Consider the following 25,917-nt stretch of genomic DNA (forward strand, 5'->3'; position numbering starts at 1 on the left):
ACATATTCTCTATGAGAGAATTGCATAAGCGATGAGTCACGCGCTGTTCGCACAAGCATTAACGTTGCAAAGTATTTTTTGCGAAATTTTAATTGGAACGCGACTGGATATGTGATACGATTAATTGGATTCGACGGGGATCCTACGTCGCGCGTTATAGCGCACGATTTATTAAAATAATTTATGCATCGCTCGCGCAGCCAGAGAGGAGAGGGCCACGAGCAGAGAAGAATTAATACCCATGCGCGCGAATTTCCCTTTTATCGCGGTCGATTAATGCCGTTTCGAAGGCAATTTCGGCAGTTGTCGATGATCCGGATTCCGATTGCGTCCAGACGTTCTCTATCCTTCATCTTCCGCCGAAAACTCGCGATAGGAAACTCTGTAATGCTCTTTTTCTATTTCTACCTTTTTTCATATATATATTCATTTTTTGTGGAAGCTTGGATTTAAAGTTATCGAACCTTTGCAATTATTAACCGTTTGTAAATATAACATTGCAAATTTTAGAGAATCTGAAGGGTAAAGAAAATTATTTTCGAAATTGTTCATCGTGAGTTAGTTCTTCGTCGTGTTATTACGCTGTCCAAGAATTAACCTTAGAAATTAATATCCTTTGAATCATCCACGAGTCAACCTTGTTTCTCTGTAATTGAAATAATTTACACATGATGAAATTTCTATTACCAGAAGTAAGAATACTGTTTGTACGTTTAAATAATATAACTCTATGATGTTTTTATTTTTAGTGGAAAATATTTGTAAACAATATATCATTTCTTGCAACAAAATTGTCAAAGAATGATTGAATCCTGTTGGCAAAAAATGCTACCTTATAGTTGTATAGAGCCGTGAGTTGACTTTTTTAAAGCAAAGAAAAAGATTTATACATAGAAAATGTTGGAATTTGTTAATTTTTTCGGGATTTTCGAATCTATAACGCGGTTAAAATATTATCATACAATATGAGGTCCGTTTTCGATGAGAACGATGTCGTGTGGCAATGAACGCATTTATAGATTAAAAAATGGTAATTATGAATTCTGAATGAATTATTAGCGCCAATAATTAAAAGGAGCATTGCCTATTATAATTAAAGACCAATTATTGATAATAATTATCATGAATATTCTCTGCATTCGATCGATTTGTATTCGTGGCCCGATACGGATGACTCAACTGAAATATGTTTATTGCAAGAACGAACTGCAAATGAATAATCTCCCATTCTCGGGGCTATGCTTTGAAAATCATGCATCGTGTTATACATGCAGTTATGTGAAAAAGGTTTTCAAACTTCCCTTCATGTTGCGATAGATAAAGAAATATACATAATACATATATCGTGAACTGTGAACCTTTTCGACTATAATATCTGTGGTAGATTGTAGTATTTTACCTCTTTTTTTATGAGAAATTACTAAAGAATATTCGTATTCGTATTTTTTTCCATTTTTCGCCATGTTAAGCATACTTCGTATTTTCTCAATAATAACAACGAGAATGATTTAATTTGTACGTCCACCGTATGATAGAAAATCAGCCTGCGTCAAAAGTCGAATAGAACTGAGCTACCCGCCAATATGGCAACGTTCTCCGAAAATTTTATCGCACTTTGTTAACGAGCAATTATTTGATACTTCTCTTGAAATCGTTAAAAAATAGAATACCTTTTATGATGAGGTATATTTAGTACTTAATAATTGACAGAATCGTGAAAAAATCCTCTACAGGTCAAAATGTTATTTTATTTCTTTATTTGTAGCAATATATAAAGAGAAGCTCGGAAAATTTTTTCACACCACTGTATGTTAATCTATACGATTTGTACATTTTCAAAGGTATATTTAAAATCTTACTCTTTTTTTTTTAGCTTTATCCTTTTTTTTATTTTTTAACGTTTATGGTAAATGCAACGGTTCGACGCTTCGATTTCTCCCACAAGCACGAACAGTGGCAAATTTATAATTTTACTTTGAAACTGCAGTGTGCAGTCCATTACAGTTGGTTAATTAATACGTTTGTTCCCGGCCACTCTCAATCGAATTATTTTCACAAGGAATGAATTATTAACGCGCAACATATTGATACGCTAATATTTACATAATAAATTTACGCCCGTAGAAGAATAAAAGAAACGGAACGTGTACCGCGTGGATAATTATTGAAATTTGATTAAATCAGCTTGTTCGCCGGAATGCACGCCGAAGAACGCAAACACTCAATAATTATTTTTCCCTTTGCCAAACTGCGCGAGCTACCGCGATCAGTCATTTTGCAAAATGTTAAACATCAAAAGACGAAGAATTGCCGATAATTACCTCAACGAGTGATTGTAACTAAATTATCTAAAGGAATTATCTTATTACGATGAAGCGATGATGCTGGATGATAAAGAATCTAAGTGAAATAAATATAATTTATATATAAATCAAGTTATACGATCCAATTTCAGATCAAGAAACGATCTCACGGAATAATTATAAAAAGTAATTAAAAATATAAATTACTTTTATGGAACGCGATATAAAATTCTAGAAAGCAAAAATTAACGATAACGCAAGGCTGAAACTCGTAATAGTCTGACCTGTATCTTCTAAAATTAGAAAATACAGGATTTTTATTTGAAAAAAAAAAAGAAAAAGAAATAACAGAGGACGCGAACGATTTCCAAATGATTTCCATTGTAATCAGGCGACGTTGTCCCACGATCTGCTTCGAGAAACCAACAGGCATCTGCAATTCTACCGGAATCTATATCTAAGCGTTTCACAAGGCTGTAATTCCGAATCGTGAAAGCAGTAAGACGATTTGCGTTCGGTTCAACTACCTTGTCGAATCGTAACGAAACGTTTTAATATTTCTGTGTAACGCAATGAGTTTACGGTCACCAGTGAACAGAGTTGGTACGTAATTGGTGATTTACACGCGGTCGTAGCTAGTGGCGGAAATCGTTAGCGATGTATAATCCTCCGCTGTAACCTATTTTCCTGAAGAATAATTCAACTTTAGGATGTCTGACCTGATTTTGACAGAACGTAAATCAGCGACGCCTCTGTCAGCGAGAATTGTAATAAGAAATAAATCAGAATAAAATTAGTGAAATTATAGAGTATTGTTTTTTGTTAATTTGTTACTCGTATTCGTATAATTTTGTAATTGTAATTTCATAGAGGATTTTTAACCAGCGAAACACATACGATGTATACCGAATAAATTTTCTTGTAAAGAGTTTCATAAAGAACGAATACACATACATGTGTATATATATGTGAATATATAAAAAAAAGTTTTACACTAGGAAAAATTTGTTCCTCATACACGTAAAGTAATAATTCGTGCAGTCTAGTGCGTTTATCGTTGCATTTACGACGACTGGTAGCATCGACAAGCAATTTTCGATAGCATTTTCTCATTTTCACGTTTAATGCTTCATTTCACACGATTGTCAGTATCGTTTATATTTTTATCTCTGTTGCCATGTGCAATATTCATCGTATATTTTCTAAACTGTAAACAAGTCTGGCAATACTGTCGTAAAGGCAATTACGAATATACTTTTTCCTTTCAAATAAATATTTCGAACGTTGTGTGACATTATAAAAGGACTATAAAAGAATATATTTGAAAACACGGGAAGATGTAAGTGCTGAATCGCAGATAAAAAGATATTACGACTGAAAAATATTAAAAATTGTTATTTCATAGCGACGCTAATTTTAACCAATTTTACCGATCTCTGTCAACTTGCTTAAGTTTAGGAAAAATGTGAAAATCGCCGGAGGCAAGATCCGGGCTATGGGCTACGGAATAATATACAGATAGTCGAAAACCTCTCACCCAAAATTGCCCAAACGAAGCTCGATCTTTACTCACTGGATTATCCTCGTATTTGATCATTCACGATCCATTGAAATACGCTATACCTAAGTAAAAAAGTAATATATACGTAAGAAGAGCTTCGGAATATCGAAGCTCGACTATCATTGAATTATGAACGCAGAAGAGAATAATAAGCAGAAAATACTCGGATTTATTTAATTCTTTATTAAAATCACCGAGGATTTTGACTTAATCTATCGGTTAGAAATGATACTCGAAGTGCAATTAGTCATGACAACTGAAGAATGTATCTAATGAAAGCCATTCCGAACCAACCAACAGTAATAATAGAGAGCTTTTCATTCCAAAAGCATATAAAAATGGTGCAAAAAGTAATGCGCAAGGGGAGAGACAATAAGCTTATGATCCTCTAAAAGAAAAAGAAAGAAAAAAGGAGAGAGTAGGAAGACAAGGGCATTCGAAAGGATGACTACAAAAGGGACACCCCGTATATGTCACGCAGGACGAAGTGCCATGTCTATGAATCGTCGCGGTTTGTTCACACGGGATATACACGAGTATCGGTTTGTCGGTGTATTCACGCGACTCGCGTACGACTCGTGGATTATGCGCCTATGCATTATTGTCACCGCTGATTTGGCCGCGCGACGTCGAAATGAAATTTACCGTGGCAGGCCTCGAACGACAACGAGTCACGCGTCGCACTCTCCAACAGATTTATTTGCTCCTGGACCAAAGGGGGAACCTAGCCAACGTTTCAAATAAATCGCGTAATATAACGTAAATCGACATTCTGCACGATGGCGTTCCAATTTTATGGATTTCCACTAAGTTCGTCCGAATACCGACGCGAAAGAGAAGGTAACGACGATGGTTTAACGATGGGAAAGCTTTGCGTCTGTTGCTGCTGTTTGGAGAGTAAATGAGCTTTTATTTGGTCTGCCCGGATTAGTTTTCCATATGGATCATAATGGCGTGGCATAGCAAGTTGAAGTAAAATTTTTGGATTTTCTCCATCGAAAAGAATTTTGACGTTGAACGAATTTATGTTCATTGACGGATTTCGTCTGACACGTTCTGCACATGGACAGTCTTGCACGAAACTTGTATCACGCCGTTTTATCGAATAGGATGATCGAATAATTTATGTTGTAAAATTCTGTTTCATTATTTTCCGTTTCATTACGAAGCTATTGTTAATTAATAAACCAGGATATTGATTAATCATATAGAATGTCACAAGTTGTTAGAATTCTTGCAAGTTTTACTCGTGCGTGCCTAACTATTTTATTTCATGCAGAATGGAAAAGAATTACAAGTAACAATTTTTATTATAATATCAAAATTCCAAATTTCTGTTTATCTGTATTTTGTAGAATTCTTCGAGCTTCGCATAAACTTGCCTCAATCAAATTGCAATTAATTTCTTCGGATACAAAACCAAGGAAGATTCTAACATTATATCTAATTTTTCTTTTTCATATCTTGCGTTTAAGAAAGACAGGTTTATTATCTTTTTACAGAAATACCTATATTTACGATATAGCTTTTAGATCATCGTACAATTGTGAAATAGAAATGACATAAAAATTGTACGATCGAAGTCCTTCCTATTCTTGTTCCTCAATCTTTCTTTGCAAGAGTCCGTCTACACATTTTGCATTAATCAGGTGTTCCAGTAATCAAGATTTTATCAAATCATCTTTCTCGTACGAATTGTTAACGCATACCGACATTTTACTACTTAAGGTCTGCGGTGCACTGCGTCATTCTACTTCGTACATTGACGTGACTGTGTCGCTTATCTTAATCCCGTTGATACGACTATCTTTTAACTAAATTCTGTCAAATAAATCTAAAGCTCAACTGATTAACGAACCATAACCCGTTATTTCTGAAACATCCTGTATGCCATATACCAGCGCCACAACTTTACATCAGGATCGCTTGCGTTTCGCCAACCATAATCTTAGACCAAGATTTTATAACAGCAATTTCCCGTGCAAAACCCTAACACGTATCCCTCGTTCGATACGCGGTTCTCGTTAACGCCGCTAATAAATCCCTCGCCGTGATATCAACACCGTGGAATTTCCTCGAATCTATCACGTCCTTGTATCGCTCTATCTTCTCGTTCGTGAACGCGTTTGAACGCACGGACGAATGATAAAACGTTGAAATGGATATCCAACCGCGTCGAGGTGAGCCTGTTTCCGGTCCGCCGGATTTTTCGTTCCCCGGCCACAATGGCCATCGAATAAAGAGATCAGACTCGTTGATTTTCATTGCGAAGGAATTGCGGTTGCACACATCGCGAAAATGTTTGCTCGAGAGGATGCTGTATCTTGGCCGATATTTTGTCTTTGTACGATATTTTGCCCATGTTTGGTCCACGAAAGAAACTTCGATCGTCGTTCGATCGTAAGTTGTTATTTCGCTGCTGGCAAACAGGGAGAAACATTGATACGCGTTTCTTCTGCTTTTCCTCTCGTCTTTTCTTTTCTGTTGCCATTGCCTCTGCTGTGTCTGTCGGTAAGATGTTGGAAAAGCGACGATGGAAAGGATACAGTGAAAAGGGATAGAAGAAGAGGTATTCGTGTTACTTTGTGTTTCGGAGATTTCGAGTAATTTAATCGTAATCGCGTTTTTAGTATTTTTTCATTAAGTTTTGTGCAAAAATCTTGCGTCGTTTGGATATATTAAACAATACTAAAATCAAATATTGTTGAAATATAAATACAGAAAATAAATGTTGAAAATAACAAAAGGAAATCTTCGAAAGTTTCTTTGAACAGATTTCCTACGTACCTTGCTATCGACAGAAATGTCACAAAAAAAATTTTTTTTACGTTCAATGTGCCACACTTTGCATCGAATTTCGCTATTCGGAAGCATTGTTTTAGAAACAATTCAAATAAGCGGCACTGCGCTGCGATTAAATCACCGAGCCAACACTGACGTTCTCCTTATTGTTATTGCTGTTTCTTATCACGCCACAGATATTTGAGGAAATCGAGGAAATCGTGCCTAGAATACACGGTTCCGAAAGCACGCTATATATCGATTGGTGTCTAACACAAACCAATGCAACATGATCCAATAAATGTTGCCGGTCTAGTGCGTTAAAATTATATAATGCAGTATTTTCAGCCAGTAACAAAAATTATCAATTGTCTCTTATAAAATTATCTTCATCAAATTTTCAAAGTTACGAATTTTGTATTAACATAACATCACCAAAAAAAAAAAAATTTGAAGTTACAAATTTTATATTTAGAACATGTGTAATTAATTATTTTTACTATTATTACGTCAGATATGAAATTTTACACTAAAGCTGTCGGAATAATTAAAATTACCAATTTATAGTTGTCCATAAAAATTTCATAGATTTGTAACGGTACAATTTCAAACATTCGAATAATTTTCTATGATATAAAAATGAAAGCTTGTTTTTCTCCTTTCATTTCGGTATCCTTCATATTCGTATTATACCTTAATTGTCGGCAGTTCTAGTGTTAACTTTTTAGCCTCTCGTCAATAGCAAGTAGACTGTTCTCTACATGATGCCTTTTATAAATTGAAAAAAGGGAAAGAAATAAAAAATAAAGAAGAAAAGCAGAAGAGAAGAATTCATTCACAAGTTTTACATGTTATCGCCTTCATACACACGGTAATAAGTTCTAATTATAACGAGTCGAACACCAGTGCGGAAGTACGTACAGTGCTTTATACGATCTATAATGAGGCGTATTAAATGAGCACGATTTTGCCATTAAACCACCCCCTTCCCCTATATGTTACGTTTGCTTGAACCATCGTCAAGGTGTTGCGACATCATTAAATTTAATTGAAGAAATCGTTTTACAGCGGCTCCTTGTCTCTTTAAATTGCCTTGTGAACGATCGATCGTGATTCAAGAAATTTGTCCAAGTGTAAATGGCAAGAAATCGGCAGTGAACACGAGGATGCTTGAAAAGTGTGTTCGTTACACGTGGCATTTACACTCCGACGTTATCACGGATCAGAGATAAAAATTAAGCGCAAATGATGCTCATTCGTTAGTAGTGGTTAGTTCTCGAGTGTCGAAAATGTTTAAGAGAAACGAGAGACGTTTTGATGAGATGAAGATTCAACTTATTACTTGATATTTCGAGCTTTAGATTTTGATTGGAAGCTACGAAAGCTACATTTAAATAAGATTTATCGATGTAACTTAGATATTTCTGAATGTTTGTCATTGATAGCGAACGGATGGAATAACAATTCTTTTTACCAAACTTCTACATTGGTTTTTATTCAACTTTTAAAATACGAAATTTTAAGGTCTTCGTGTCTTCTATTAAAATATACAGTGTTATTCTTTGTCGTTTACTATTATCGACCTCTGTCAATTCTGTCACTTCGTACGTTCTGTCAATTCTTAGTAAAATATACTTCGTCGTTCACGAATTTCTTTTAGGAACAAAATCATTCCCAATTGTTAATTTCTTAGTATCTTCCATATAACAATATTTAGATAAATATTCACACAAATATTAATTTTTGCTAAAGTCTACACCCCACACTAAAATCACTCACACCATCAATTTTATTTAAAATCCAAATCATTCTTTACTCTTTCCCACTGCTGGCTTCACATATGCTTCTATCAACCAAACTTTACAACATAATTCACCATCCTTTACCATTCTCTACTATCATCCTATGTTCCCATCACTTTCACCTAAAATGGCGATTTAAGATGATCCCATCGAGCGTAAACCTCTTTGGAGATCGGTCTGTTCGGAAATAAAGAAAGGAAGGAAGAAGACGATGGCGGAAATCGAACGGAGTTACGCCGTATAAGACGGCGATGGGCACTCGCGCGAGCTTACTACGTCTCTCCACTATAAGTATTTATCTACCGATCTTGCCGCATTCGAAATGCAAATTGGGCGGCGTCGCTTTCGCGAAGCGGCCCGCCACTCGAGCTAGCCGCGTTTTACCGCTTTATCGAGTTTTCAGAGTCACGCGCACACGGGCCAAGAACAAACGAGATATTTTCTCTTTCTTCGTTCAAGCGCCGGTTGTCGATCGAACGATTCGAAAGGCGTTCCACTTGGAACCGTTTGCTCGGTCTAGATCGAGAAATAATTTTCATTCAAGGATCACTCTCTCAGCCTCGCTCTCTTTACGCTGAACCAGACCGGAAAGCGTATAAATAACACTAAAGCGGAGCGTCCGCCCGCTTATCGTTCACAGTGTCCATCATAGCGATGCGTCGGCAAAAATCCCTATCTTTCGACCAAACTCGTCAAGATTTTGTCACCTTGCATATAACTAACATCCGACTCGCGGCCGAACTCATTTTTGCTGCAACTATCGTAACGTGAGAATTGAAAAAAGCTTTTATTTACTTAACAATGATTTAATTATTAATTTATAACATTTAAGCCATTGATTTATAACATTTAAGTAATTCATCTATAATATTTGAACTAGGATGCTTTATAGCGTTTTAATTTAATTGTATTACAATCAGGAAAATCGTTTGGTTTGGTAAAATAAACAAGAAAATGGAATATAAAAATTCGAAGATTCTCAATCTCTAAAGAAAAATGTAGAATTCGCCCGTAAAATGTAATTTCGGTTGACCGGCGAAAATTGCTCACGAAGACCACGGTATCTCAACCAGGCCATAAATGTGTATCGTGTCACGAACTTAACATATTCTCCATGATATATGATCCGTTTCACTATGATTTTCCCTCGAATAATTTTCTTCTAACATCGAACTATGTTTTATCTAGTAAAATCGCTTTCCCATATTCTCGTAAAAACACGATCCCTCGTAGTTTGAGTACGTTTCTCAACTTTCAGCTGGTGATCTAAAAGTAGATAAAATGAAAATAAAAGATATTTAAATTCGATGTTCGCATTTAATAATTTGTCTACCTTGGAAATTATTTATTATTTAAAACGACGAAAATACCAGATTGATAAGCAAGTAATTAACCAAAGAAACTAATAGGTAGACAAAATTCAAAATTTACTTTCGCATTTGGTTGTTGGTGTGTTGTGGGAATACCTTGTTATTCAAAATTAAGCAATTACCGGATTAATAGACAGACTCTGTTAATAGACGCCCGGACAGACGCATCATTCGATCGCTTTAAACACGTTTATCCGAGGATAGCCATAAAAATACGTGATTTTCAGACGTAATGCTCCATGGGTATCGCTCTGTCAATTTATCATGCGAAAGATCGTCGAGTCATAGACGTTGCGCATAATGATGATGGATGCTTTTAGATTCGCGAAAAACGTTCCCCAGCGAGATTATCGATTGCGTGGCTACAACCTCGTCTAGTCGAGATGTCCGAAAAATGTCGTTTTCCGTGCGATATTTTTTAAATTTCGTTCCCATTTCCCGTTTAACGCACCTCGCACCTGTTCGTTTCCTTGCGCGATCGCGTGTGCACGAGCGCACCACTTTTCCACTGCTACATAAATCTTTCTGCATGGTTAAGTTCCTATCTGTTTTATCGAAAGCAATTGCTTTTTGTAACGAAATAATAGAAAGTAAACAAAATATTATGATACGATTTTTATTTTGTAAATAATGTTGCTATATTATCTGACAGTTTTGGGTAGAACGTAAACCTTTAATGGGTTTTGGGGTTCGCGTTATTCATAGTCGAATTTATTCAATAATTTACTAAACGAGAAATAGATAATTATCTGTTTATTTTTCCTAAAACAGAAAATAATGAATCTCGTATTATGAATATTTCTAGATGGTTAAATTGTTATTTATTTCCCTATTAAAAAGAAAGATTAGATTATTTAGATTAGATTATTTTTTCATATCGAAATATTAGAAAATAGATAAAAGATTCTTAGACTATCAACGAGGATTTTTATTTCACCAATAAAATCGCTATGTTCTCCAAAAGTAAAGTTATAGAAATAGAATAGGCATTAAAATAGATAAAATAAGTAAAAGAATGGGATGCTATTACTTTAAATTTTTGAAAGTGAATGATAATAGAGCGTCATTTCTTTTATATTTTTGATATCTATGTAATCCTTTGGAAGTCCCCATTTTTAATAAGAATCAAATGCAAATTGGAAACAAGTTTGTCATCAATTTAATAGAATCAATATCTCAGCATTTTACGATTATCATCGGCTATTATTATAACCAAAGTTGCAGCAATTTATTATTTACCACGAATTATTTGTTTATTATACTCAATTTATTATTTGTTTATTATACTCAATACACGCTATTCGAAAGCTCTTACACCTACAGACGTATAAATATCGTTTTAAATGAAACGAACGTTTCCTCTAATCGCACATGTTTCATTTACGTTGAAGCAGATAAAAAGGAACAGCAAAAATACTAATTATCCGATAATAATCAATAAATAATAAAAATACAACATATTACGATTGGAAATTTTAACCAAAAACTTTACATCATAAAATTAAACAGAGAATTATATAAACATGGACGTGTTTCGACCAATGGAACTCTGTGATAAATTTAGATTTGCAATCTCGTAACAAATTCATGGCTACACGAGTTACACGAGCATCTACGTATTGAATAATGATCTGAGTAACCAAGAACAACTTACTATTTATACGTGACATAGTATCGCAATTTAAAAAGCAATATTTTTGTGACTCTAATTCAATGGCTGTATGGAACTCGTTATAATATTTAATGGCTGTAACAAATCTCTACTCGGGTTACATTTCTTTAGTTGTATCTATAGAAAAATAAATTTGCATAGATATTCGCCTAATCATCGCGTAATTTACATTACAATGAAGAAGTCTGAAACGTCTGAAAGCAAAAAACTTGCAAACTTTCCATCTTCCATCCACTCGCGAATAATATTCCACGATACACGTCCGTAATCTCGATGTCACGTTTTTTCTTTCTTTTTTTTTTTCTACAATCACTTAATACGACTTACGACACGAGAAGAACGTTTAAAATAAGATCCTTTCCTTGGAACGTAACGATCCACGTAAATACGAACTCGTTTGAAGAACCATCGAGAAAGGTTGGGAAGATTGCATCAGCTCCAGCGATCCCAATGCTCCGTTGGTATTCGTGTCGTCGTCGGACAAACTGCTCGTCATTAATAATAGCCGTGGATACGTATACATTTGCACGATCAAGTGAGATCGCGTTTACATGGGCAAAGAAGGGCATGGGTGAATTAACGAGACTTCTGTCTTCGTTCGTTGGAACGCGTTCGCCCAGCTAAATCAACACGGATGGTTCAAACAGCCGATCTGTCGATCTCTCGATCGAGTATGCGCGATTAAGTATCATGAAATAAATTCCGGACCTCCTGGTTAATCGTCTCCGTGTTTTATACGGATCTCGATCAATCTAACGCTAATTAAACGTCAACGACGAGCCAACTGTTTGGTCTCTCTCTCTCTCTCTCTCTCTCTTTCTCTCTTTCTCAAAAGAGATCGTTGTCTCTTTCCTCATAAGAGACTGTCCTCTCTCTCTCTCTCTGTTTCTCTTCCTGTCTCTCTGTCTCTCTCCTTCTCTGTGAGAAGGTGATCCAGGAGAAGATGGATATATCGACCACGAGTAAGAAGGCAAAGAGTGGCTGGAACGAAACTTGAATCGCGAGGCGAGGATGAACTTAATTTTCGTATCCAGCAAGATCTTGCCACGACCTCCTCCACCCGTTTCGCCTCCTTCGGGGACTCCCTTTGACTGTTTACGTAGTATAATTAACGCTCCGCACCGCGAACACGTTAAAGTGGATTCTCTGCGGCTGATTCAGCAGGGCAAACGAGATTGCAGCGGCCCCTTCTCTCTCTCACACACACTTTCTCTCTCTCTCTCTCTTTCCTTGTCACATTTTCGTTGCTGGAAGACGAAACAAGGAAGATGGACGAAGACGAAAGCGATAATAATTGTACTTTGTACTTTGTACAATTCTTAGCGTAGTTTGTTGTTTGATATATGATCGGGAGGATCATAATTTTTGTGTTTAAGTTCGGAAGAAAGAAACAAATCTTTCGAGCTACTAAAGTCGTTGTTGTTCTTTTAGAGCTGTAGGTCCTGCGATCACAACACCAAACTTCAAGCTACGAAATATTGCGCTTCAGAGTCGAACATCCAACATCCAGCATCGAGCTTCGAATTTCAAACTAGACATTCGAGACCATCGCGTCGATATAGAAAGAAAGTCACACATTTTTTCGCTATAAGAAAACATCGTACGAGGTGAACCAAATCGAAAATTTCCCCTGTTCCAATCGACGCGTTCACATCACTTTCCATCATCAACACCTAACTCCGCTCATTTACACGAGCACTCGAGTCACCTGCTTCGAGAACGATCCGCAGCTCCTCGTTCCTCGTTAGAAGGGGAATGGTAATTGATTTTTCGCGGTTTACGTGTCGGAGGAACGATCATAGCGTAGTTGTGGGCGCGAAATTAATCGACGAGTTCGGCATTGGCAAGAGGCTAAAAGGAATGGAGAAAGCGTGGCATTAGTTGTCCATATTAGGACTCGGCCATCGACTGTTTAACGCTCGTGAGAATTTGTTACATATCAGACTTAGAAATAGGTCTATGCGGCCGTTTACTGTGCGGCGAGGCAGAAGGCAGTCAGAATGCCGGGCTCCGGAGACAATGGACTTGCATCACTAATATTTCGCGGTACTTTCCTTTCTCGAAGCGCAACTCCGCCACGCGTAATTTCTACCTCGAGACGCTTGAATTTACGCGAGAAATTTCTTCTTTGAATTTTCCTCCGTTCGTTCAGTGTCTGTAATGTTTTAATCACTTCGATTACTTCACGCTATATGACACTATGTTTTAATATCCAGGGGAATTTTATAGGTGATGGAACAAATACGGTAGGATCTTGATTATTCGAACTAATATCATGGATTTCATAAATGTTTGCGACTGCATTTGTTTTACTTTCCTATTTCAATTTCCATGGCATACAGTGTTGTAACTCTGCTTCGCTTATTCTCGTTTTCTAATCCTTCTGTTTAAACAGAGAATATTACGCCAGGTATATCAGATGTTGTATTTAGTCGAAACAAGAAACACTATTTGAAATGTATGCTGCAGAAATTGTTCGTGCAATATCTGATAAGCCAGACAATATAATAATATTTATACAATACAGAGAAGAACATTTATTAGTATTATTAAATAAAATTATGTATTAATTATGACACAATAAGGAGGTTGCCTGTGGTTATTACTTGCAACATCGTTTTAAACATCAGATATAACACCTCACATTTATATAAATTTAATTTAATAAGTTCACATAAATTTAATGAAGAGCACTAATCATCCACGATAGGAACCAGAGATAACATTAGCCGAAAAAAAAAGATAGGTATCTTTCACATTCGCATATTTTCAACAAAATAAATAAAATATGAATCGATTATCCTTCTAATTATCGAATTCAACGTTTTCTTAAAAATTCTCATTTACATTATGACGAATTGCTATTTGCCAATAAACGAATCGAAAGCTAAATTATAGTAGACTGTATATCGTAAGAAATATGTGGCTTCAATAATTGCAAGGGTAATACTTTCGTAACTCGTCGCATATCGTCAGTGGCATCTAACGCTAGAACACGAAACGACGTAAAGTCGTTGACATTCACACCGCTATCAACGCTATTAGATAACAGTCGTTACTCATGAAACTGGCCAACACATAAACCACCAAGAAACATCGAGAATCATCATCATGAAAAGAGACTCACCGATAAGCAACAAAAGGAACGCGATGTATCCCAGCGCGCAGAGGTTGTCGAACACCCGCATGGTACTTCCGGTTTGCTCTTGGTCCCCAAAACCCTCCAACAGGCTCTAGAAACTAAGACCCAACGGTTCGACGAGGAACCAACCTCATCCTCAACACCGTCAACAAGAGTCACAGGAAACAACCGATCACGAATAATGAAACACGGAACACGAGGCCGACAACGGAGTCAACGATGGTAACCGGTCCTCGAGACATGAAAGACTGGGGAAAGGCGCGTTTGTTCGGTCGTTGGTTCGACGTTAAGCACCGACACACTGTGACCACCTCTTCTGTTCCTTTACTCCCTGCCATTCCGATCTGTGCCGCTCTCCCTTCACGACAGATAAGTCTTCTCCCTTCACGGATCATCCTCTAGAAAGTCGCTCGAACGACCTTCTAGTTCACGGCGAAACGACGGCACGACGCCGATGTCATCGTAGTGTGTTGTTGATATTCTGGTCCCATCCGGAGGCGAACCAAGGCTTGTCGTTAACGAAGGTTAACAGTTATGGATCCTTCGATCTTTACAGCTACGATTAATCTTTTAAGACGTCTCTCGGTTTCGTGCAGAAACTCGAACGACTATAGTAGAATTCCATTTATCTGAATTAGTCGGCAGACTGACGGTTTATGTAATTGCAGTTCATATATAATCGGAGCTCACCAATTATTCTCACTGCCCGTTACTTTTCATTCGCATAATAGGAGCTCACGTGTCAGCATAAGCGAATTCAAGCAGCAAAAGTTAATTGACCATTATCTTAAATTTCGTACAGATAAATGAAGTTCTACTGTGCCGAGGAAATTAATGGACGTTACTTCTACTGCGATCTTCGAAGCATATTTCGACTCTTGCACTCTCATTTTAGCAAACAATACGGATTTCTCGTAATACCTTAAGGATATGTATAACGTAAAATTATATTTTTTTTTAAATTATATTTAAAATTATATTTTAACAAACTTGAGATATCTTTCACTTTTAGAAAAACACAAATTTGTCGAAAGCGACTGAAGGTATGCAAAAAAGTTAGCCCTCTGTAGTTGTTAACGTCGTCTATAACTGTGACACGGACAAGAATTTAAATCGCCTATTTTTATTTTTAGAGACGTTTGGTGGTTTTGCAAGTTTCGTCAGATTTATATAAAAAATCTGACACGAAATCACAAACGAATACTATGTTAAATACGTTCAGACTTTCAGCGTCTGAAAGTCGAATTTATCGATATTAATAATCCTGTTACATGTAACACTTAAAATGCGAAATTTATATTTGAATGTGAATCGACTGGAAATTCTACTCTTCAATAGAAGAAGCTAACACAATTTATCTTTAAGAGTGTCATTCTTGTACATACTCCAGACGTCTAAAATTAAAAAATTCTCAGCATCAGCGTACTCGAGCACCGTTTCACTCGGTAGTCATTGCTAAAGACGCCTCGATTTCTTAAGATGCGACCCGAACGACCGGTCGAATATCAATCAGCGTATTGCATCAGCTTCCTCTGGTTACGTGTAATTTCACGTGAACGTCTTATGAAGCGATTTCTCTATTTTTATTTCGACTATCATCGAGCGTTCACCGGGACATGACGTTTTATTGAATTCCTCGCTATGATCCGGTGACAGTGGTCCATTTAAATCGTAGAGTTCTCTGTATTGGCATATCTCAGACATTAGCTTCAGCCTTTGTCGACATGCCAGATGCTGGCATACTCGAAACCTTTAATACCGTCGAATTTAATGGCAAGGTTTTGGACATTTTTACGGCAGTCGGTTTATCGAGGATCTTCATCATAGTGGTTCAGTGAGAAAAATTCTTAAGGAAGACATTTTCAAGCTGGAACTTGGTCACGATGTTGGCACTTGGCCTGGATTTTGAAACTTGGTCTCGATGTTGGAACTTTGATGTTCGATTTGTACGGTTCCTTCTTTGTAAGAGTTTGACGATTCACGGTGATGTTTTTCGGCAATGAAGGTCTTTCGCTTTCGATTCGCGGACCTTAAATCTACTCTTTGCTCGAACCTTAATGTCGAAGGACGTGTACGTGGAGAATTATTCATGGTTCGCTTATCACCGAAAGCATTTCGTTTAACAACGAAACTCATCGAACAGTCAGTGTGATAAGGCTAGGAAGAAACGTATCGAAAGAATGAAAGAAACCTGGATTTAGTATCTGATTAAATTAAGACACTGATTTTTAACGTTTGATGTTTGACGAATGCAAATTCTTGAAATTTCCTTCCACAATCGCAATGTTGGAAAAGAAAATTGTATAACATAGATTGATTGAAAGAAAATTTGTGAGTGGATTAATACAGGTCATTAGGTTGATTCTTGGTGGAATAATTTCTATTCCGTACATACATTTCCTTTTCCAATATAACGTTAACATTGATTTTTACGTATTTTTGCGTTTGCATTTCAGAAACTGATGTCTGTATCCTCCACCTCGATAGAAGAAATACAGAACATCGCCAGTATAAAGGCGACCGTGACACAGCATTTCGCCTATTTGCATGGTGTTCTTCAAAATACAGAGCAACAGATCATTGATGCGTTACAGGAGTATACAAATTTGCAGAACAAGAATATCAACGAGATTTTCACGCAGCTGAAGAAGTACGAAGAACGACTTCAATCTGCCATTCTGGTAAGTACCCGATTTGAAACTTTTACATGCACTACTTAATCCTTTAGTAGTGTTTATAATTTATTCATTAATTAAACAATATTTGTTTTCGGTGAAACTGGTCTCAAAATTTAGTACAGTCGATCTTCTTTGCTAAACCATCCGAAGAAATGTGTTTCTATTATTAATTATTAATAAAAAATAATCTCTCTTACAGGCTAAAAAAAGGTTGGTCCTGAATGAATTGAGGAAAATGTTTTAGAATTATCAAAAATTTCGAATTTTCTTTTTTTCTTTTGCAATTTAAGGATTCGTGAAGTTACCTATTTTAATGCAAAAATATATTTTTTTTAGCATCTCAGTATTAGTATAGTAGTGAAAAATGTCTGGCTAAACGTTTTCTTTGCTTGTTTTTTTTCTTTTTTAAGAAGCAGATACCGAACAAATTTTAATTGATTTATGGTAAAACTAAACTAAAATTGATCTATATGCATTTGTTACAAGTAATAATGAATGAAATATAAAGTATTCCTCCGTTTTCTCATTTTCAACATCTAAATTATTTTGTTACTATGTTACAATCTCTTATTTGTTTGTATGTTCATGTGTTATTCAGTAAATCAGTAACGAACCTTTTTATCACAAATATTCGAATTTGTCGTGTAATTTATAATATATGTGTTATAAATCATGTTATATATAAATCATGTATTTATACGATACGTTAAACGATTTATCAAATATTCAAATTTCAATTTGCTACAAGTATCTCCTATTTTTCAGTTTAGAATCGACATCACGTTTCACGTGCTCTATTTCGTTGGCTAAATTATATCTACATATGTTTTTAAACAAAGCATTATTGCATCCACAATTTCAACTTGATTGGTATAATTATTAGGTCCGCGGGGAAGTTTTATCGCTTTTATTCACCCAATGTTTGACCTGTACGCAACAAACGAGAATACCTGCACTCGTAACGAGATTTTCCTCGATTAGTCTATAGAGTTTCGGCTACGAAATTTTTGTAATATAAGCGAAAATCGTTAAAAATGTTCCTCGCGACGTTTTTCGAGAATTTTCTAGGACAAAAATATGATATCTATAATAATAAAATTGTAGGCACAAAGTTCTTTTTTATATTTGCTAAATTTTTATATCCAGCGATTTAAATACACGATTTGCAAACATTATCGAATATTAATGAAGATTTGTTATTTATTATTATCGAGGGAAATAACACGCCTAATTATCTTGTTCCACAAAGTCCATAAAAATCAGGGTGATATTAAATATGTGGATAAATGTTAAAAGGCTACTGTAAAAGATCAGACGATCGATTGGCGCACTAAAAAATCTGTTTCAGATATCGACATCGGTCAAAAACAACCTCGACCACATAGACATTCAGCAGGTGATAAAAAAATTGGAACCGATGACCAACATTCCATGCTATCTGATTCAAAACACTGATAAAAATAATAAAATCGAGTAAGTGATATTTCATTTTCGTGCAATATTTTTCTCTTCTTTAACTTTCGTTTCTTTAACTTACTCCTCGTTTCCTTTCTCCGAACTTTTTTTACTTCCGACTGCGAGAAACGAGAAAATAATTTTTACCTTCAACTTCGATAACAGCTAAAGATTAAAAACAAACATACGATTTAAAGAAACTAGAAAATATAACATTCCTAATCTCTTCGTTCTATCCTTTGATGGAATGACGAACCAATGCTTTTAAAAATAAAGTAAAATAATGAAATTTCTGAAAGTAAAGCGAAACAGTGAAATAAAATTTTAATAAAATGATAGAATTTTATCGAGGATATATCTGTCGCATAATTATCATCAGTTGCCTCAAATATCTGCTTCCATTCGTCTCGGTTACCATTGTCTCAAAAACAATTGATAAAACGAAATAAGAAAACAACGAACGAGGAATAAAATTTATTAACACGTTTTAATATTGTTTGAATAGGTGATCGATGTCGATCCAGCACGATATTTATCTCGATTCCAACATTAAAACGGTCGAACAACAAAATCATATTCCTTAACGTTCTTGCAGCTCTCGTACGGTACACAGAGATTTTCCGACACAGTGAAAAATCTAGAGCTTTTGATAAATCAAAATCTCCGGTGCATATTGAACGATTTATTTTCCTCGACACCGACGATGGTGCAGAGTCAGACAAATCCTCTGTCGTTTATATTCGTAAGCAGCTTATAGATGTCCGAACGAAAAGAGAATGAAAGACAGAAAAAGAAACTGGTGGGAATGGAGAGAGCACTCGAGGTGTAAGAGTAATTAATTAAAGCGTAATGTATCTACGGTTGCGTTTTAAAGCGGCTTCGGTATATTCCTCCTTTTCTTTTTTTTTTTTTTTTAACCAGCAGAACGAACGTTATTTTCTCCCCGAGATTTCGACTAATTAAAACAAATCTGTTTTTTTTTCTTTTCGATGCTTGTATGCGATAATTCGAATGCAATCGAGACTTTAATATTCTATTGGATCGATAGATTTTTTATGAAATTTGCACATCTGCAAATAACACCAATACCAATACATAGAGTAATTAAAAATGAAAAAGAACCTATAGATTTGTAATAAAACTATTTATGTTTACGAGCCACTGTAATATTACTTGAATTTTAAATCATTATATTGCGATTAAGTGTAACTTGGTCATCGAAGCAGCTGTTATTTCTTAATTAAACGACACATCCTCTAACATATTTTCTTAAGAAGAATGAACGCTTCTTTTCGCAGATTTGACATCAACAATAACGTCATTAAGACCATAGAAGAACACTGCTGCGTGTACATACCGAAAACGCCAATTTACAGTCTGCAACAAAAGGATTTGCTACCAAAGGATTACGAGATAGAACCATTGGTCGAAGAGATTGTTACTTTGCGTAATATTAATTTTCTTCATTATCAATTTTCAAAATGGAAAGAATTGAATGGTGAGGCAGCTCCACTTTCCAATAATTTGAATAAACCAACAACGACCAACTCAAAACCAGAATACTTTATCAAACATGCTATAAATTCATTATCAGCTAACACTTGGTGTAATAAACTTTCGCACTTTTAAATATGAAACCTAAATCTTTCTTTCCCTTCGAATAAATACAATTTAAATATTGGAGCTGCCCTCCTTATTGTTGCAAACTTTTTGATTTTAAGAGTAGACTATAGTATTATGAAACGAATAATTGATAATTTTATTAATTTAATTTTATTAGTTGAAAATTTTCTCATAATGAAAATCGTTTATTTTAGTAGAAAATGAGGAAACATCCCCGAAGACTATACCTAACATCATAACGGACGATAGTCTTACTAGTATTGGTACGTAGCTACAACTTTTTCTTAATAACGAGTATCACTTAGGACGTTCTTTGCAAGTTTATGCAAAGATCGCAATTTACGTAATATTTTCGTCAGAAATAATTTGTCGAAAATTATCCAAATAATTGTAATCGTTAAAATACGCCGTTCTTCTATAACTCTTGTAGATACTTGTTTAAGTTTCTACCAACTTTCATCATACGATCCGGATCGTTAGTTTGCGACGATACAAAATTCTAATCGATCAATTGTTTTCTTGATTGATCGACGTCAAATATTGTATTTTGGGCAGTACCAGTGGATGTTCTGATACTTATAAATGATATGTGGATACATGGGCATATAACTTCTAAGTTATATAATATTATATATGGAGGATTAATTTATTCTCTTTTGTTTCAAGGATCCTCGGAGATGGTCAACGTCACCCACATCGTGGACCCCTCTTGCTTTTACGTTCAGGTAGTACAAAATCAACAGAAAATATCGGATCTTAGCAAAGGACTGGCTACACTGGCAACTACTACAGGAGTAATACCAACGGAAGTAACTTTAAGTACGATAACTCCACTTGCTTCAAGTTTGAACTTTCCCATTTCTTTGGTCGTATTTTTCTTAAAATTTTTATTAAACACAATACCCTTTCCGTAACTTTTGTATAATGAAATGACCGCTTAGTAGGATTCGATTTATCTGAACTACTAAATGCAACATTATGATCGCTTTTTACAATTTTTCAAGCTTCCTGCTTTTAAAAACGATATATCTCTGTTTCTAGATGCGCTGTACATCGCGCAGTGCTCTAAACACAATGTTTGGTACCGTGCACGTGTCATAGAAAAGAAAACGGATATGAACAATGACGAAAGATATAGCCTGTTCTTTATTGATTATGGCATGAAAGAGGAAAATGTACCTTTGAGTAGAATAAGAAATATCATACCACAATATGCAATGTTACCGGTGATGGCCCTTAGGTGCACTTTGTTCGATATTGTTCCTAATAATGGTAAATGGCATCCCGATGCCACTCGAGTTTTTAAAAAACTAGTTTGCACGTAAGTATAACCAAACTATACTTGTTATTGTTACTGTATTATCGTAACTATATTTGTTATTGTTATTATTTATTATATTATTTAGAATTTTTATTAATAATCATATTTACTTTTAATTATTGTATCAATAATATTTTACATTATTATTATATTGTATATTTTTAGAAATTCTGTAGTATCGATGTGCATCAAGATGATAACCGGTGATACCTATTACGTCGATCTGTGCGTGATATCATCAAAAGACTCGGGTTTAATATCTGTGAAAGACTCCTTAACGTATATGAAATACGGCACTTGCATTTCACCAAACACATTAATGGTAATTGCGAACCGTCCATAAACGTTTCAATTTTACTCTGCATGATTTGATCATCGATCTCTTGTTTACAGAGAATGAATCCTGACTCAACAAGGAAGTATTTTAAGGAAATGTTAGACCTAGAAACCTACTCGGATGTTCAAATCCTATTTGTCGAATCTCCTAGTTGTATATATGTTCAAAGGGTACGTAATTTGTTAATATTTACTTTCTTCAGTTATCAGTAAATTATTAAATAGTTGATAGTAGATTAATATTTAATTTACTATTACTATTACTAATATAAATTAATACATAGTAAATGAATAGCTTTAATAGATAGTGAACTAATAGATATTATTTACGGTCAGTTATTAATAATCAGTTTTCCGTTTAATAAATAAATAAATGAATAAAAACGTAGGAATTAATAAATTAATATTTATGTTACAGACACACGCAAATAGATATACCTTTCACAAAATGCAACAAGAAATGATGAATGATTACGAAAAAAATATATCTGCCACTGATTATATTATCTTTGCACCTTGTAAAGGTAGATTTCCTAAAGTACTCTTATTAAATATTTAATGATAATAGTAAATATTATAAAATATAAAATACCAGAGTGTACTACCACGCTATTAAATATTATACAGTAAAGTATACAACTATATATTTTAGAATTGAGATCTTACAAAAGTTCTTTTTATAATTCACAAAATATGTAGCCTAATAGATTCTTAACATAGAAGAAGCTACCTAGAAATTACCTTCTAAAATGTCCAATCGTATTGCGCGGTGAAATATTCCTTTGATTGAATGATTAATTACGCGTGTCCTTCTTTACACAGATTTACCGTGTGCTGCACGAGGAGTCGATGGATATTGGCACAGAGGGCTCATACGCGAAGTTACCGAGAACACTATAAAAGTTTTCTACGTAGACTTAGGATATACATTGATATTAAGTTACGATGCCATCAGAGCTCTTCCAAGAAAATACATGTCCTGCAGAACACAAGTAATTTATTGATATGTATCTTTAGTTCTAATTGTCTTATATATAATTCTCTTCTGAAGCAAAATATCGTTTATTCACCGTCAGGCTGTAAGAATTTCATTAAGAAACATAAAGCCACGATTTAACAATAAAAACCAATGGGAGCCGGAAACTAAGGAATTCATAAAGAAATTTCTAATGGATATGAAGTCAAATTTCAAAGTTATCCCTTATAATCAATTCGGAGATACATACAACGTTGCCATGTTTACACATGATGACAGTATTAATGTCGCTGACTTACTAGTACAAAAGTGCCTAGCAACATACATCATTTCTAGGTAAATAATTGAACAACTAACAACGCTTTTAAAACATTAATTATCATCCCTTCTCTCTCTCTCTCTCTCTCTCTCTCTCTCTCTCTCTCTCTCTTTCTTATTTTTCATTTTTATATTATCGATATTGTTTTTGAAATCTAAAATCTTAAATCTAAAATCAATTTATTAAAAATAATCAGAAAAATATTAAAAATATAATTATTATATTTAATATAAATATTAAACGTATTATACAAATGTTATGATAATAAATATATGTTTCTTTTATTTTATGACATAGCCCGCACAATACAACAATGACTACATTCGATTTAAAAACGAAAAAAAAGAAGGATATTAGTTATTTAGAATTATCTGATCAATATTACAATAGTCCAATAAACGAAAACATGAAGAAAGTCATAGAAGAAAATGAAGATCCTTTCAAAATAAAAGTTCAAATACACCAAGTGCAGTCTCCAGACAACATTTACGTTTCTGACGCCGCGTGCGATCAGAGCGACGTGGAACTAATGATAAAACAGATGCAAGAATTTTATAGCAAGTATCGTCCCGAAAAACAAGATACTTGGACCAAGGGTGCTACTTGTGCAGTTTATTTTACAAGAAATGGCATGTATTATCGTGGCCGAATCGTTGATATTAAATCAAACGATACAGTAGTCGCATTTTTATATGACATAGGAGTCGAAGAAACTGTATCGACAAATGACATACAACCGTTGTATCCCCTGTTTTCTAAGATATCAACGTACGTTTTTAAGATAAAGCTAACGGGTATATTGCCCTGCGGAGGATCCACCACGTGGCCATCGTTGTCTTGTGAGAAATTGCGCGAAATCATAGATAACAATCAGACTTCCAAATTCTACATATCTAAATTGGTAAACATTAATCACAAATAAGTGAAAAAAATATATTAGTTAAGAAAAACACTGAATTCTTTTATATCTATCTTATTTAAATAGTATCGCATATAATATTTTTTATCTTGTTCGTAAAACAAAAGTTTTACATCTACTGACCATTATAATGCATGATACGAACAGATTAAGTACTATTATATAGATCGTACATTATAAATTTGTTTGTTATTTATTTTACATCTTCGTAATGTGATTACCTTTTAATGCCATGTATTTCCTCCGCCATTTTGTAGGAAGACGAAGATATGGAAGATTCTGCAATACCGGTTGAATTATGGATTAAAGAAGTAAAAATGGACGGGCCATTGGCACCAACAAGATATGAAATTAATTCTATCAATAGAATGTTGGTTGAAAAAGGAGTAGCATTACCCGTGAAGGAGTACGTCATCGCTTCAAATATTCTCTAAAATAATAGTATTCTCCTACCCAATTTTTTCCTCTTAAAAAGTTGATTTACACACGCTTAAAAATGTCCAGGTATGCGAAAAAAAGAGATAAAATTTTAGCAATTGAATTGAAACGACAATTAATGAAGAAATTTGAAAGATTAACGAAATATGAATCAAGCGTGAAGTGGCTTGAAATTAATAATTGCTCCAATGAGCCCACGGAGATAACAGCTACTACAGCGACATCGAAGCCAATATTGTATCATTTAACTTCTGATTTCAATAATCAAATTTATGAGAACATGGAAGAAATACTTGGTAACGTTCCGAAACTTTTATCGTCAGCTTGGTTACCAGTAGAACCAATAAATGAAGATACATTTATTGCTATACCGACATACATAGATCATAGCGGCTTTCTTTATCTTCATTCCAAAACGGGTAGTACGTATATACTTTTTAAATTAACTCTATTAAAAGATACAACGTAATAAATTTAATAGTAAACATATAATATACTTCATTCTTATATTCTTATTATATTCCTCTTTTCTTAGGTAGTAAAATATTAGAATATATAGAAATGAAATTAGAAAAAATATACAGTAATCGTTCAATTGAACTTTATGATACTGTATGGGCTGTGGGAGATCCATGTATTGCACAGTATCATCTAAATAAAAAATGGTACCGAGGAAAAGTAGTGGGGATTCAAGGAAACGACATAATTAATGTAAAAGTTTATTCCCATCATTTGTTCAATTACAAAGTATATATGTGTTGTAATACTTTACGAAATATATTTATTATAGGTAGAATTTGTAGACTATGGAAACATAGAGCAATGTACAACTGAAGATTTAAAGAAAGAAGTTATCTTAGAAGATATTCCAATTCAATGCACAAAATGTTTGATCGAAGGTTTAAATCCGGTAAATAATTTAAATGATTCCATATATTATCTATTAATCAATATGTTCTAAAATTATTGATTAAATTTACTTTAATAGGGGACTGAGAGTGGAATGTGGGCAACAGAAGATTTAGATAGAATACATAAGCTTCTCATTGAACAGGAATGCGAAGTCACAATCACTTATAGAAGTGAAAATTACCTCAATGTGAGTAATGTTGCCAAAACAAACTTCATTCAACAATAAAATTAATATAATTTGACAATGCTTATAAAATAGGAAAAACGTTTACAATGTTTAAAATTTGATAAAATAATTAAGTTTCAGTT

The 25,917-nt window shown here is 34.5% G+C and overlaps 2 protein-coding genes across 4 annotated transcripts in view; one reads left to right on the top strand and one right to left on the bottom strand.

The window, feature by feature from the left end:
* Positions 1 to 14,959, bottom strand: part of LOC117163379 (uncharacterized) — a 116,619-nt gene extending 101,660 nt beyond the window's left edge. Inside the window, exon 1 of the mRNA XM_033345606.2 lies at positions 14,617 to 14,959. Within this exon, the coding sequence (XP_033201497.1) occupies positions 14,617 to 14,677 (61 nt within the window). The 5' untranslated portion in view covers positions 14,678 to 14,959. The remainder of the gene's footprint in view (positions 1 to 14,616) is intronic.
* Positions 1 to 25,917, top strand: part of qin (tudor domain-containing protein qin) — a 316,412-nt gene that overhangs the window by 289,024 nt on the left and 1,471 nt on the right. For all 3 annotated transcript variants that reach the window (XM_076621692.1, XM_033345600.2, XM_076621694.1), the window contains 17 exons: positions 17,088 to 17,312; positions 18,658 to 18,782; positions 20,063 to 20,211; positions 20,582 to 20,650; positions 21,054 to 21,206; positions 21,429 to 21,708; positions 21,874 to 22,030; positions 22,102 to 22,215; positions 22,463 to 22,568; positions 22,867 to 23,036; positions 23,121 to 23,356; positions 23,637 to 24,240; positions 24,516 to 24,664; positions 24,763 to 25,118; positions 25,232 to 25,407; positions 25,487 to 25,606; positions 25,685 to 25,795. In XM_076621692.1, the coding sequence (XP_076477807.1) occupies positions 17,088 to 17,312; positions 18,658 to 18,782; positions 20,063 to 20,211; positions 20,582 to 20,650; positions 21,054 to 21,206; positions 21,429 to 21,708; positions 21,874 to 22,030; positions 22,102 to 22,215; positions 22,463 to 22,568; positions 22,867 to 23,036; positions 23,121 to 23,356; positions 23,637 to 24,240; positions 24,516 to 24,664; positions 24,763 to 25,118; positions 25,232 to 25,407; positions 25,487 to 25,606; positions 25,685 to 25,795 (3,300 nt within the window). The remainder of the gene's footprint in view (positions 1 to 17,087; positions 17,313 to 18,657; positions 18,783 to 20,062; positions 20,212 to 20,581; positions 20,651 to 21,053; positions 21,207 to 21,428; positions 21,709 to 21,873; positions 22,031 to 22,101; positions 22,216 to 22,462; positions 22,569 to 22,866; positions 23,037 to 23,120; positions 23,357 to 23,636; positions 24,241 to 24,515; positions 24,665 to 24,762; positions 25,119 to 25,231; positions 25,408 to 25,486; positions 25,607 to 25,684; positions 25,796 to 25,917) is intronic.

This window comes from Bombus vancouverensis, chromosome 9 (assembly GCF_051014615.1).
Source record: "Bombus vancouverensis nearcticus chromosome 9, iyBomVanc1_principal, whole genome shotgun sequence".
In the NCBI taxonomy this organism is placed as follows: Eukaryota; Metazoa; Arthropoda; class Insecta; order Hymenoptera; family Apidae; genus Bombus; species Bombus vancouverensis.